Source organism: Elephantulus edwardii, unplaced genomic scaffold (assembly GCF_000299155.1).
Source record: "Elephantulus edwardii isolate Elephantulus edwardi_28Jun2011 unplaced genomic scaffold, EleEdw1.0 scaffold00271, whole genome shotgun sequence".
Taxonomy (NCBI): Eukaryota; Metazoa; Chordata; class Mammalia; order Macroscelidea; family Macroscelididae; genus Elephantulus; species Elephantulus edwardii.
Genome location: NW_006400021.1, coordinates 2,247,565 through 2,260,769, shown reverse-complemented (window position 1 = coordinate 2,260,769; position 13,205 = coordinate 2,247,565). Strand labels below are relative to the sequence as shown.

The 13,205-nt window shown below is 35.6% G+C and overlaps 1 protein-coding gene across 1 annotated transcript in view; it reads right to left on the bottom strand.

The window, feature by feature from the left end:
- BDP1 (B double prime 1, subunit of RNA polymerase III transcription initiation factor IIIB) overlaps positions 1-13,205 on the bottom strand; it is a 124,632-nt gene that overhangs the window by 101,769 nt on the left and 9,658 nt on the right. Inside the window, exons 3-7 of the mRNA XM_006900046.1 lie at positions 9,457-9,566; positions 8,429-8,485; positions 6,367-6,495; positions 3,922-4,055; positions 1,520-1,614 (exon numbers count right to left, since the gene is read on the bottom strand). Of these exons, the coding sequence (XP_006900108.1) occupies positions 1,520-1,614; positions 3,922-4,055; positions 6,367-6,495; positions 8,429-8,485; positions 9,457-9,566 (525 nt within the window). The remainder of the gene's footprint in view (positions 1-1,519; positions 1,615-3,921; positions 4,056-6,366; positions 6,496-8,428; positions 8,486-9,456; positions 9,567-13,205) is intronic.

The following is a 13,205-nucleotide window of genomic DNA, read 5'->3' as shown; positions in this document are numbered from 1 at the left end:
TAATTTCCTGGCTACTGCTGCCGAGAGTGTTGACTGCGGATATGCACATTGCTTTAATAAATATTTTAGAATGTTGTGCTTTTCTGTAACAGGCACAACAGATTTGTCTAATCTGAGGAAAAATAATAAATTGAAAGGGGCTAGTTCCTGGAAGAGGACATCATTTTTTGAAAGGCAAAAAGTCAATTAAAGAGAAGAGGACACTCAGCAGGATAGTGTAATATGGTGACTGCAACAAAGGTCTTGAGCATAGCAAAGACTGTGAGGATGGTACAGCACTTTGTCCTGATGAAAATCGAATGCTATGACTGCAAGTCAGAGGCAACTTAGGCGTACCTAACAACTTTGCCCAGAGATCATAATAAACTTTAGAAAGAAGAGATTAAATTACTTTTCTTTAATTTAAAAAAATTTATTTAATTGTGATTGTAGCCAAAGTTTATAGAAAGGCTAAGTTTTCATTCATCCATTTAAATACATTTTCCTCCCTCTTCCTCACCCAACTCACTCTGAAATTCCCATCTTGCTCCAGATTGTTAACTGTTGTACATGCAATGACTAATTATCCATTCCTTTCAGGTGGTTGTTTCACGTATTTTGAGAAAAGCTGTCTAGTAAAAAGTTTATTACTGATTGCTTATACCATTTAAGTTCTAACCTTAAACAATAATTTACAGTTTCAACTGAATTGAGCTTCTATTTAGTACTTTATTCTTTATGTCAAAGTCAGCATAAAGACTATGAACAGTACAGAGATGTACTGTTTATTTCCTCTTGCTCTACAATGTCCCTTACATGACATCATCTCCAAAAGATCCATGCCTAGCCTAGTTCTAGACACAATTTTACATTTCCTAAAGGTTCCTATAAAATCTTGAGAGTGAGACATAAAGGAAAAAGCCCATAGATAAAGATATCGCGGTGCAGTGGTAATGTATTAATGGCAATACAACAGTGTTACTCACATGCACTTCACAACATGAAGTTAAATTATTAAAATTTAATTCTTTTTAATGATTAAATTTCTCAGCAAAGGAAACAACAATATGTTCTCTTCAGACATATAAAGTCCAACTGATATCACTGCCATCATTAATAGTGCCAATGGCTGTCCTCAAAGTTAAGGGGGCCTAACAAAGCAACAGATGACAAAATTATAGCCATGTTACTTAACATATTTCCCTTTCTGCTTTCAAGAAATTCTAAATTATATTTTGTAGTCAAAAACTACCCTTACTCCGAGTACTATGGTACACTTGCCTTCTCTCTTCATTTCCAGTGCCTTTACTGGAATTTCCTCAAATCTATTTTAGATATGGTATAATTAAATACACTGGAATTTGGTATACTGTATCCACACTGAAAATGAGAAATACACTACTTTTCAATCAAGAAAGAGAATTAAATGAACCAACAGTTGAAAATATCAAAATGAAATTACAAACAAAAATAAGAATATAATTGGAAAATTAGGACTCTGGCTTCTCTTCATTCAACAAATGTAACTAGATTATTTTACCTTAATTTCAATCCTTGCTCTGTGAGGAAAAAGTTGTCCAATCATAGAAAAGTCAGTTCCCACCATGCTAATGGCTAAAAAGAACATATCTGTTTCTGTAAAAATAAAAGTTTTAGATGAGAAAACATTAATCTTCTAACAGTTTTAGAGAATGAACATGGTTAAAAAAATAAATAAATACATATACATTTATATAAATAAATAAATATATGAGTTAAAAAGAAATTTTATAATAATACTGGACAATTTTTCATTAAAGTGCAGCAATTCTTTGGTCACAAATACATTTAATTATACAAACTTCATGAAATATCTTAAAATATTTAAACTTTTAAAGAAAGCATCATATGTATTTTGTGTGTTTATACTAAAGCCAATTAAAAAAATACACCTCTGCCCACATGATCTCACTGAAAGTGCCCTTAAGAAAACTGTCCACTCATTCAGGCTATAAAATCAACTAGAATATGGTTAGTATGTAAAAAAAAAAAGCTATAAAATATGCAAGCATAAGGTATAAGGATGATTGTATGAAACACAATGCGAATAAATAGTGTGAAACAGTGTATATACACTTTGTAAGCAAACCAATTAAAAAATAATGTAAAATAGAATGTTGTTGTGAAGGGCCACCAAGTCATAGACTACTCATAGCAACCCTATGAACAAAAGACCTGAACAGTTATATAACTTTCATCGTTTCTCCAAGGCCTAGTGGATACAAAGTGATGCTACCAAGCCAAAGGTGGGTGATTTTAATCTGTGGCCCTCAGGCATGGTTTTAATTGTTTTTCGTCATTCTTCTATTCTAAGTGGTATAGTATGGTCTGTCCATTTGCTATACAAATGGTTACTGAGATGCTAAACATTCTGACACTGATGTGTCAACTGTGATAATGGTTACCTATGGTAGACAGTGTTTGGTGGAGCTCCCCAATTAAAACAAGCTTGGAAACAGAAGTGACATCCACTTCCAAAATAACTCCAGAAAGTCTATGAACTTGGACAAAGGATGAAAGTTATACAAGTGTTCAGGTCTTTCATTTATAGGGTAGCTACGAGTTGTCTACAACTTGACAGCACTTAAAACAACAAAAAATAGAATGTATATAAATAATTGTATGAAACAATGTAAATGAAAGATTGTATAAAACATATGAATGAAACATAATGCAAAGTAAATACTATATGAATACCAATTAAAAATAAGCTTTGGCAGGCAGATTCTTTGTTGTTGTTGTTGTTATGTGCCGTCGAGTCGTTTGCAACTCATAGCGACCCTATGCACAACAGCCCTAAACCCTGCTCTATCCTGGGAATCTGAGAACATTTGATGGTGCTTATGTGAAACCTAACCTTGGACCAAGAGGCAGTCATCAGAACAGAGCAAGGAGACACTACATGGTTCAATATTGAGAACAGAGCAAGGAAACAACACTGCATGGTTCAAAACTGAGAAGGGCGTCCACCAGGGATGTATTCTGTCTCCATATCTTTTCAATCTGTAAGCAGAACAGATCATCTGGGACGCTGAGCTATACGAGGGGGATTGTGGAGGAATGTGGCATCAGATTCATCATCAACCTGTGATATGCAGATGACACAACCCCACATGCTGAAACTGAAAAGGAACTGAAGCACTTGCCACAGAAGGTCAAGGACTGCAGCTTTCAATATGGATTGAAGATCAACATCAAGAAAACAAAGATTCTCACCAATGAGCCAATTGGCAGCATCAGTCAAGAGATGAATTGCATTGGGAAAGTCAGCTGTCAGGGACCTCTCCAGAGTACTGAAGAGCAATGACGTCAGGCTGGAGACTAAAGTGCACCTGATAAGGGATATAGTCTTCACAATTGTGTGCTATGCTTCGGAGAGCTGAAAAGTGACTAATGATGACAGAAAGAGAATTGATGCCTTTGAGCGGTGGTGCTGGAGAAAAGTGTTGAATATACCATGGACTGCTAGGAGAACAAATAGGTTTGTCCAGGAGAGAGTGAAACCAGGTTGCTCCTTGGAGGCAAGGATTCTGAAGTTTTGTCTGACATATTTTGGGCATGTGGCAAGGGAGGACCAGTCCTTGGAGAGGAACATCATGATAGGGAAAATGAAGAGACAGACAGCACAGGAGAGGAAGACCCTCGACGGGATGGATCGATTCAGTGATTGGGATGGTGGGAGTAGGTCTGTTGGAGACAATGAGTTTGTCACAGAATAGAGCAGGGTTTAGGGTTCTTGTACACAGATAGGGTCACTATGTGTCACAGGCAACTCGATGGCACTTAACAACAACAAAGTTTACATTATATTTAATTAGGAGAGACCTAGTTTAATTCATAAACAGAAAAAATAACATCATTTCAAATAAATAAGTTACACAATTTAAAATGAAAATTAGTTACCTTTATTTGACCATGGTTTGGAATAATAGTTTTTCCTAAAGCTGGAATATGTAGTTGTAGAACCACGCTCAAATATGGGATCATTTTCCTCAACAACACAAGGGCCTTTTGTCCGTAAAACTTCTACCGTCAAACTGAAATGCAATTAAAAGAGGTGAGGTGGAAAAAAAATAGTGAATGGAATCTGAAAAATTCTATTTTGAAATTTAACGTGGCAATCATCTGAACATTTTTTCCAAGCAACTGCCAATTCTCATTTAAAATGTGATCCTCAGGGGGCAAAAATAAATGGTACCTCTTTTCAAAATCCTCAGCAATAATGAGAAAAATTTACGAAGTTATCCTTGCATCCCTAGTCAGGGATTAATTCTGTAACTGGGGTAATTGTTGTGTCAGAGACAGTGAGATTGGAACAGGACAGAGCAGGGTTTTGGGCTGTTGTCCATAGGGCCGCTATGAGTCACAAGGAACTTGACAGCATATAACAACAACATCCTTGCATCATTTAAAAAAAAATTGCTTTGTTGGTATATGCAAGCCTTCCATTTTAAATATATATTATCATGCTAAGCCCTGCAGAGGGTAATCAGAAATATAAGCATTTTATATTTGTTTTACATTCTGAAGTTGAAGCATTAAAATGAGCTTTTCATTACTAAAATCACCACTACTGGAAAACAGCATAAAAAGTTAATAAATCAGCATTTATTACAATTTCTATGTATCATGGAATTTAAATGTTATAAAACTATTTTTCACTAACTAAACTCAGAAATTATCTTTCATCTCTCTTTTCTATTTATTTATCTTCTTTTAAAATACATATACTTCAAGCACCACAAGATAAACAACCCAGTTGAAAAATGGGCACAGGATATGAACAGACATTTCACCAAAGAAATTCAGATGGCAAACAAACACATGAAGAAACGTTCAAAATCCCTCGCTATAAGAGAGATGCAAATCAAAACAACTATTAGATATTATCTCACCCCAGTAAGAAGAACAAAATTTAAAAGAACAGCAAACAACAAATGCTAGTGAGGTTGTGGAGAAACTGGAACCCTTATTCACTGTTGGTGGGGATGTAAAATGGTGCAACCACTATGGAAGGCTGTATGGTGCTTTCTCAAAAAGTTGGAAATAGAAATTCCATTTGACGCAGCAATTCCACTACTGGGAATATACCCTAAAGAAACCGTAACTGCCAACCAAGTAGATATATGCACACTCATGTTTACTGCAGCTTTGTTCAACAATAGCAAAGAGTTGGAAACAACCCAAGTGCCCATAAACAAACAAATGGATAGAGAAGCTGTGGTACATTCACACAACGGAATATTACACTGCATTGAAAAACAAGGAACTCATGAATTACTATACAAAATGGGTGACCCTGGAGGACATTATGCTGAGTGAAGTATCTCAATCACAGAAAGTCAAATACAGCATAATGCCACTGTTATAAAACAGGACTGACATGGGGGCTGGTAGGTATCTAAGAAAAGAGGGGATAAATAATCTACATGGCATTTGAAACAGATAAGGAAGAGAACTATATAAAAGGAATATATGATTAAGTATTATTGGCACGACAAGAGTCCAGAATAAGAGCTTAATAGTGGAATGGTCTTGGGGGGAGTGGGGAGGACTTTATAACAATAAAAGAACTTTTTTCCCCAAAGGAAAAAAGCGGTCAGGGGTGGAGGGGGGAGCAGAGAGGAAAATATGCAATAATGAACGACTAAACTCAAGTTCTCTATAAACTTTCATTAAAATCTCAATTTAAAAAAAGTAAGAAAAAAGACATATACTTCAGAAAGACATCTAGATTCCAGAATGCCAAACCCGAGAAATTTCATTTTCTAAGAAACTGTACCAGAAGATAAATTAAATCTAACCATACTAAAACCTCAGAAAATATGTACCATAATATACATATTAGGTTCCACCACACATCAGAATATAATCCTAGTTAACAACTGGAAAATCTGAATGCTGACTTCTATAAGTCCAGTCCTAAAATTTCATAATTTATGAAAGATAGTGTGTGGTGAGGAACAGTCATTTCAATTACCAGTAAAATTAGTGCTTTGTTAATCTATGATAGGTTAGCACCATCTTCTCATATAAAATACAACATTTTAAAAGTCTCAACTGCAGCAATGAATGAATGGAAATCCAAAATCTCAGTAAATGTTCATTAAAATAATTAAAATTCAAAAAAAATTCCAAAAATAAAAATCGTATTGCAATGGGGGAAAAAAATCTCAAAAAAGCAGTAACTCTACTTTTCTATTCATAATATTTATTATATAGAACTTTGGGGCATAAGGGACAAGGATACGCATTAAAATATTGGATCTTTTTCATTAAACAAAGTTGTTCTCATGAAACCACAGTCTCTTTTTCTTGCTATTGCCTCCCTTCTTGCCCCCAACTTACCTTTCCTCATCCAAAATAATAGAACCATCTTCTGCCACTTTTACTCGAGGAACCAGCAATGGCCCATCATCAGCCTCTTCTTCTGCTTCTTCATTTACTTCAGCATTAGTAGTACTCTTATTTTCTTGCCTATTAAAAGTAAAAACAGTACCCTCAACAGGATGAACTTCTAAAATAAATTATGTTCTATTCCATTTTCAAGCTATTTCAATTTTTCCCTATAATTAATTAAAAATACAAAATGTTGTTGTAACGGTCATTAAGATTTCCTCAAAATTTACTCAGTTAGCATTCAGAATTAAGCATTTATTTTCTCAAAATGAAAGAAATAAATTACTGTTTTCCATCTAAGCCAAAGAACAATGTAAACCATTCAGTTAAAATGGAATTAACAATAATGTCTTAAGGTTATATACCATTACTTTCCAGAACATTTAATTATTCTTCAGAAAAAATCCTTTAGGGTTTGTTCATACAAATTTGATGCTTACATAAGATAAATAACTACTATTCTAAGTTACACATAGTAAGACTAGAGCCAGATGTCAAATAACAGATTTCAAAATAATGATCCAAATCTCATACAGGTTCTATTTTATCATATGGTCTCCTTAAGTTTTTATTAAAGCAAATATAGCATTAAACCTATAAACATAAACATTTTTTAAGGCTTCAAAGTTTTATTTTAAATAATGTGGGTCCTGGGTCAAATTGTAATCACTAAACAACTCTTGAAATAACAACCAAATGACTCCCAACATTACTGCTAGTTTTCAACAATCCTTCACTCTGAATTACAAAGCTACTTACTGTCACAATGGGCTTTTGGAGGGGTTTTTTGGAAATAAACTAATATAGGACAGTATTAATATGTAGTACAAAAGAACTGGGCTACCAGGGGAGCTCTGATGGCATAATGGTAAGGAGCTGTGTTGCCATCACAAAAGCACATGATTCGAATCCACCAGCTTCTCCTTGGGAGAAGATGGGCAATCAACTCCTGTGCAATTTACTGCCTCTGAAAACTCACTAAAGGGTCAGCTACATGTGGGTTCTGAACCAATGGCACATAACAATAACAGAATTATACCTAGTGGTAAGTATAATCCTAGGGATAACAAAACTGTTCAACTACAAGAGTGTGTATGTCTGTATTTAGGAGAGAGCAGGAAGTAAGAATAGAACGAAAGGGATAGGGAGGAACAGAAAAGATATAAAACCTTGCTTGGGTTTGTGAGGCAAGAATTGGAATGATACACTGAAAAATATCTGTAAATTTGTTGTCTCCAGGGAGATGAACTAAATGGCAAAAGAACAGAGCTAGGAAGACTCCTAAACATATGCTTTACTTCCATTTAAATACATTATTAATCTAAAACAAAACAAAACCAAAAAAAGTCTTAATTTGAAAAGCATGAATTTAAACTGAAAAAACTGATTTCTCACATATAATACAAGGCACTCTGGTAGCACAGTGCATTAGATGTTGTGCTTCTATATAAAGTTTAGGGATCTGAAATCACCAGCCACTTGGCAGAAAAATATAGACAGTTTTTCCTGTTTGAGTCTCAAAAACTCAATAAAGGGCTGCTATGAGTAAAAATCAACTCGAAGGCATTGATTCTATATTTTATATAAGTATGTGTATGTGTATACACACACACAATTTCGTGTGTGCATGTGTGTATATAGATAGATAGATAGATACATACATACATACATACATACATACACACACATACATACATACACACAAAAATTATTTTATGTATATATACCAGGGATCTCTGGTGGCCTAGCATTTAAGGAGTTAAGGAGTTAGTCAATCCAAAGGCAGGCTTTTCAAAGCCACCAAGTCTCTGCTAAAGGAAGATTGGCAGTCGGCTCCAATGTGATTTACAGACTCTGAAAGCCCACTGGAGAGCCAGCTGTGAGTCGGTTCTGATTCAACAGCATTCACCAAATGTAGGTTTTATATATACAACAGAAAGAACACTTTCATTTCATTTTGTACAAAATGTAACCAAAACAGTATTCTTTTTAAAAAGCATACACTGCTTACTCTCTTGTCTGGACTGGTGTTGATTTTTCCGTTTTCTTTTCTTGTTCCAGTGAAGAACTATTAAATACAAATAACAAAATATTTTAAGATAAATTATTCATTTATATCTTGTTAATTCTAACAGCAGACAAGGTGATTAGTTTTACTTCCACGTTATTGTTATTTTTATTTGTATTTTCTTTTTATGATATACAATTTTTATGAATGATTCAATCTAATTATCAATATTTGAGTCAAAATTTTGTCACCAAATGCAAGTAATGTATAAGCCCATAGATCAGTAGTGTAGTTTCCAGTGCAGAGGCATAAAGCAACCTAGATGGTCTACTTCCAACGTCCATATGTGAAACAACGCAAAACCTAGATCTCCAGCCTTTCCTTCAACAAGGACAAAGACCTAATGAATCAAGAGCCTATATACTAACGAAAATGCCACTACTCCTACCTCCACTTGCATCAATAACACAACAAGGAAGAGATTGAAGTTATGACAAACTCTCTGTCCTCTTCACTTAAAAAATTTTGTTCCTGGGGAAATTATTAATCAAATTGCCACTATATGAAGAAAGAGAGCAAAAAACTAATTCATCTCTTAGTATCAAGTTAGAAAAGATAAATTATAGTCTTGATTATGGAAAAGTAGTTGCTTATTTGATTTTAATATGTCCTGTTGTTATTGTTGTTGTTGTGTGCTGTCAAGTCTCCTGCAACCCTATGTACAACAGCTCTCAAGCCTGCCCTGTCCTGAATCAATCTGACTCTGACACATTTACTCCCACTGCCCCAGTTACTTGCATCCATCCATCCTAGTAATCAATAGTAACCCCAAAATATCCTTATTTTTAATCTGAGATGAAGGGCATCACTTTCCACATCAATCAAGCAGGCAACTGAAACATCATTCATTTACGCTACACAGTCTATCTGAATGTTATAAATTTTGTCAACATACTTTTGGGAAATAGAAACCAATCAAAACATAGTATTTAAATAATTTCATACTCAAAGTAACAAGAAATTATACTTACGTCATTGGATTGCTATTTGGCAGATAATATATGAAATCTCTCATTGTCATTTTTGAACGATCCAATGGTTTCTGGCTTTCATTTAATGCATATTTGTTCTTCCATTGTTTCTGTATGTACAAACACATGGATTCACTATTTTTTTTACTATTATTTTATAAATACAGAATTTCAGCTGTTCCACATTTAAGTATAAAACCTACTGTTACTTTCATTGCCAATACATCAGTAATATTCCCATTTCACTACCATATTCTAGGTAGAAAAACCAGTTAATTTAAAATTAAAAGGTATAGCAAATGAAGGAATTTTAAAAATTAAAGGAATCTATAACTAGTATTGAATAAAAGCTGAACATATTAAAAAGAAAGCTCAACATATAAAAATCATGTTACTGATGCATTCTAAGCACAACAGTACACTGAAAATGTATAAATAGGTATCTTTTACTCATACTGCAATGAATAGCAACTGTGTATTTTTTAATTCTTGAAGCAATATCAGTTTTTAATTTCTCAAAATGTATAACTAAATGTTTTTATTGTTGTTATGTGAGTCTATCACCTGCAACTCATAGCCACCCTATGTACAACAGCCCTAAACCCTGTTTTCTGTCCTGTGCCAATCTCATTATCTCTGACACACCTACCCCCATTACCCCAGTCACTGAATTAATCCATCTCATAGAGGGTCTTTCGGCACTGTCCTTCCATCCTCCCAAGCATGACATCCCTCTCCAAGGGCTGGTCCCTCCTTGCAACATGTCCAAAGTATGTCAGACGAAGTTTCAGAATCCTTGCCTCCAAGGAGCAGCCTGGCTTCATTCTCTCCAGGATAAACTTGTTTGTTCTCTTAACAGTCCATAGTATATTCACTACTCTTCTCCAACACCACAGGTCAAAGATATCTATTCTCCTTCTATCATCCCTAGTCATTGTCCAGCTCTCTGATGCACAACAAGTGATTGCAAAGACCATGTCCTATATCAGGTGCACCTTATTCTCCAGAATGACGTCATTGCTCTTCAGTACTTTACAGAGGTCTCTAACGGAACTTTCGCATCGCAATACACCTTTGAATTTCCTGGCAGCTAGTGCCAAGAATGTTGATTTAGCAAACTAAAGCTGTGAACAATCTTAATCTCTTCACCATCCATCATGATGCTGCCAAACTGCCCAGTGGTAAGAATCTTTGTTTTCTTGATATTGAAACCCAATCCATACTGAAGGCTGCAGTCCCTGACCTTCCACACCAAGTGCTTCAGGTTCTCCTCAGTTTCAGCAAGCAAGGTTGTGTCATTTGCATAACACAGATTGTTGATGAGTCTTCTTCCAATCCTGATGCCACACTTCTCCTCCTAGAGTCCAGCCTCCTGGATAATCTGTTCTGCATAAAGATTGAAAAGGTATGGAAATAGGACACATCCCTGCCGTACACCTTTCCCAATTTTGAAACATGCTATCTTTCCTTGCTCTGTTCTAACAACTGCCTCCTGGTCCAAGCATAGGTTTCGCATTAAAACGATCAAGTGTTCTGGGATTCCCGTTCTTCTCAGAGTTAGCCACAGTTTGTTGTGATCCACACAGTCAATGCCTTTGCAGAATCAATGAAATACAGATAGACATTCCTCTGGTACTCCCTGCTTTCAGCCAAGCAGACACTAGTGGTTGGAACAAGGAATGTGAGAACTACGAATGTAGGAAAATTTGATACTGTTAAGGAAAAAATGGAATGCATAAATATTGACATACTAGGTATTGGTGAGATGAGATGCGCTGGCATGGGACATTTTGAATAAGATGATTATATGATCTACTATGTTAGAGATGACAAGGTTAGAAAAAATGGGGTTGGTTGCTTTCATAGTTAAAGAAGTCATTTCTAGATGCATCTTGAAATACAATATTGTGAATGGCAGGAAAATATCCATATGCATAAAGGAAGTCCAGTGAATACAACTATCATTCAAATATATGTACAACAACCAGAGCCAAAGAAGAGGAAATAGATTTCTACTAACTTTTGCAGTCAGAGATCAATTAAACATGTAATCAAAATGCATCCATGATGTGTGACTGGAATGCAAAAGTTGGGAACAGAGAAGAAGGATCAGTAGTTGGAAAGCATGGACTTCGTGAAAGAAATGAAGCTGGAGACAGGACAGAATTTTGCACAATGACTTATTCACTGCAAATACATTTTATAAGAGACACAAACGCAGGTTATACACATGGATTTCACCTGATGGTATGCATAGGCATCAGATAGACTACATCTATGGAAAGAACCACTGGAGAAGCTCAGTATCAGCTGTGAAAACTATGCCAGGTGCTAACTGTGAAACAAACTACCAACTACTTATATGCAAGTTCAAGCTAAAGCTAAGGAAAGTGAAACCAAGTCCACAGGAACCAAAATACAAAAGTGACTGATCAATTAAATAGATTTAAAAAAATATTTTAATGGTAGGGGAGCTCTGGTGGCCTAGTGGCAAGAAGCTGCACTGCAATTCCAGAGATATGCGGTTCAAATCTACCAGATGCTCTGCCGGAGAAGGGCGGGCAATCTCCTCCTGTACCAGTAAGATCTAATTTGACGGTATACACACAAAAAATAATAAAATATTTAAAAAGAATATTTTAAAGGCTTATGTCTGAATACATATGGATTCATATCCTGTATCTTACAGTGTGTGATACAAAGAAATTATATCCTTGGGCTTTTTGTCTTGTGTAAAGTAGTGAAATCGAATTTCATACTTGAGAAAATTAAATAGCAATATAAAGAACCAAGCAAAGGTACCCTCACTTTAAAAAAAGGACTCAGAAATTTTAAGAGCTAGCATCTATTAGGCACTTACTATTCACTGGGCACAAATCTAAAGTTAAGGAGCCCTGGTAGCACAGTTTGCTACATGTAGGACTGCTAATCAAAACGTCAACAGTTCAAATCCATCAGAGCTCCGTGGGAAAAGACAGCCTCCCTATAAAGATTTTAGAGCCTCGGAAACCCAGTGAACAGTCTCCATGAGCTAGAACTGACAGGGCAGCAGAAGGAGCAGCCCTAGTGACACAGTCTATAAGGAACTACACTGCTAACCCAAAGGGTTAGCACACCTCTCTGGCAGTTTTAATCCACCAACTGCTACTCGACGGGAGCTCTCCTCCCATGAGAGTGACAGCCTTGGGAATCCAGCTGAGGCAAAGCTATGAGTCAATTTCACCTCAGTGGCAATGAGTGACTTAGTGGCATTTTGGTTTGAGGGCTTAGTTAAGGGGTTAAAAAACAGCAAATGCTCAACAGAAGACAGATACAACAATCTACTTTTATAAAGATTTACCATAGTTTTTTTGTGGGTTTTTTTGATTGGTTTTTTTTTTAAGATTTACCATAGTTTTAAGTAGCTCCTTGAAAGCTTTTCAAAAATAAAGAAAGCAAGCTTTTTAAACCTATTCTGGGCAGTTCTAGTTGTCCTACAGGATTGACATGAGTAAAAACCGAAGTAATTCAACAAATAAATGGATAGAGAAGCTGTGGTATAGTCACACAATGGACTACTATGCTGCATTGAAAAACAAGGAACTCATGCAATATTATTCAAAATGGGTGAGCCTGGAGGACATTATGCTGAGTGAGATATCTCAGTTGCAAAAGGAAAAATATTGCATGGTGCCACTGCTGTAAAATGGGACTGATATCAGGGTGGGGGTAAGACTGAGAAAAACTGGATAAACTGTGTATACCGCACT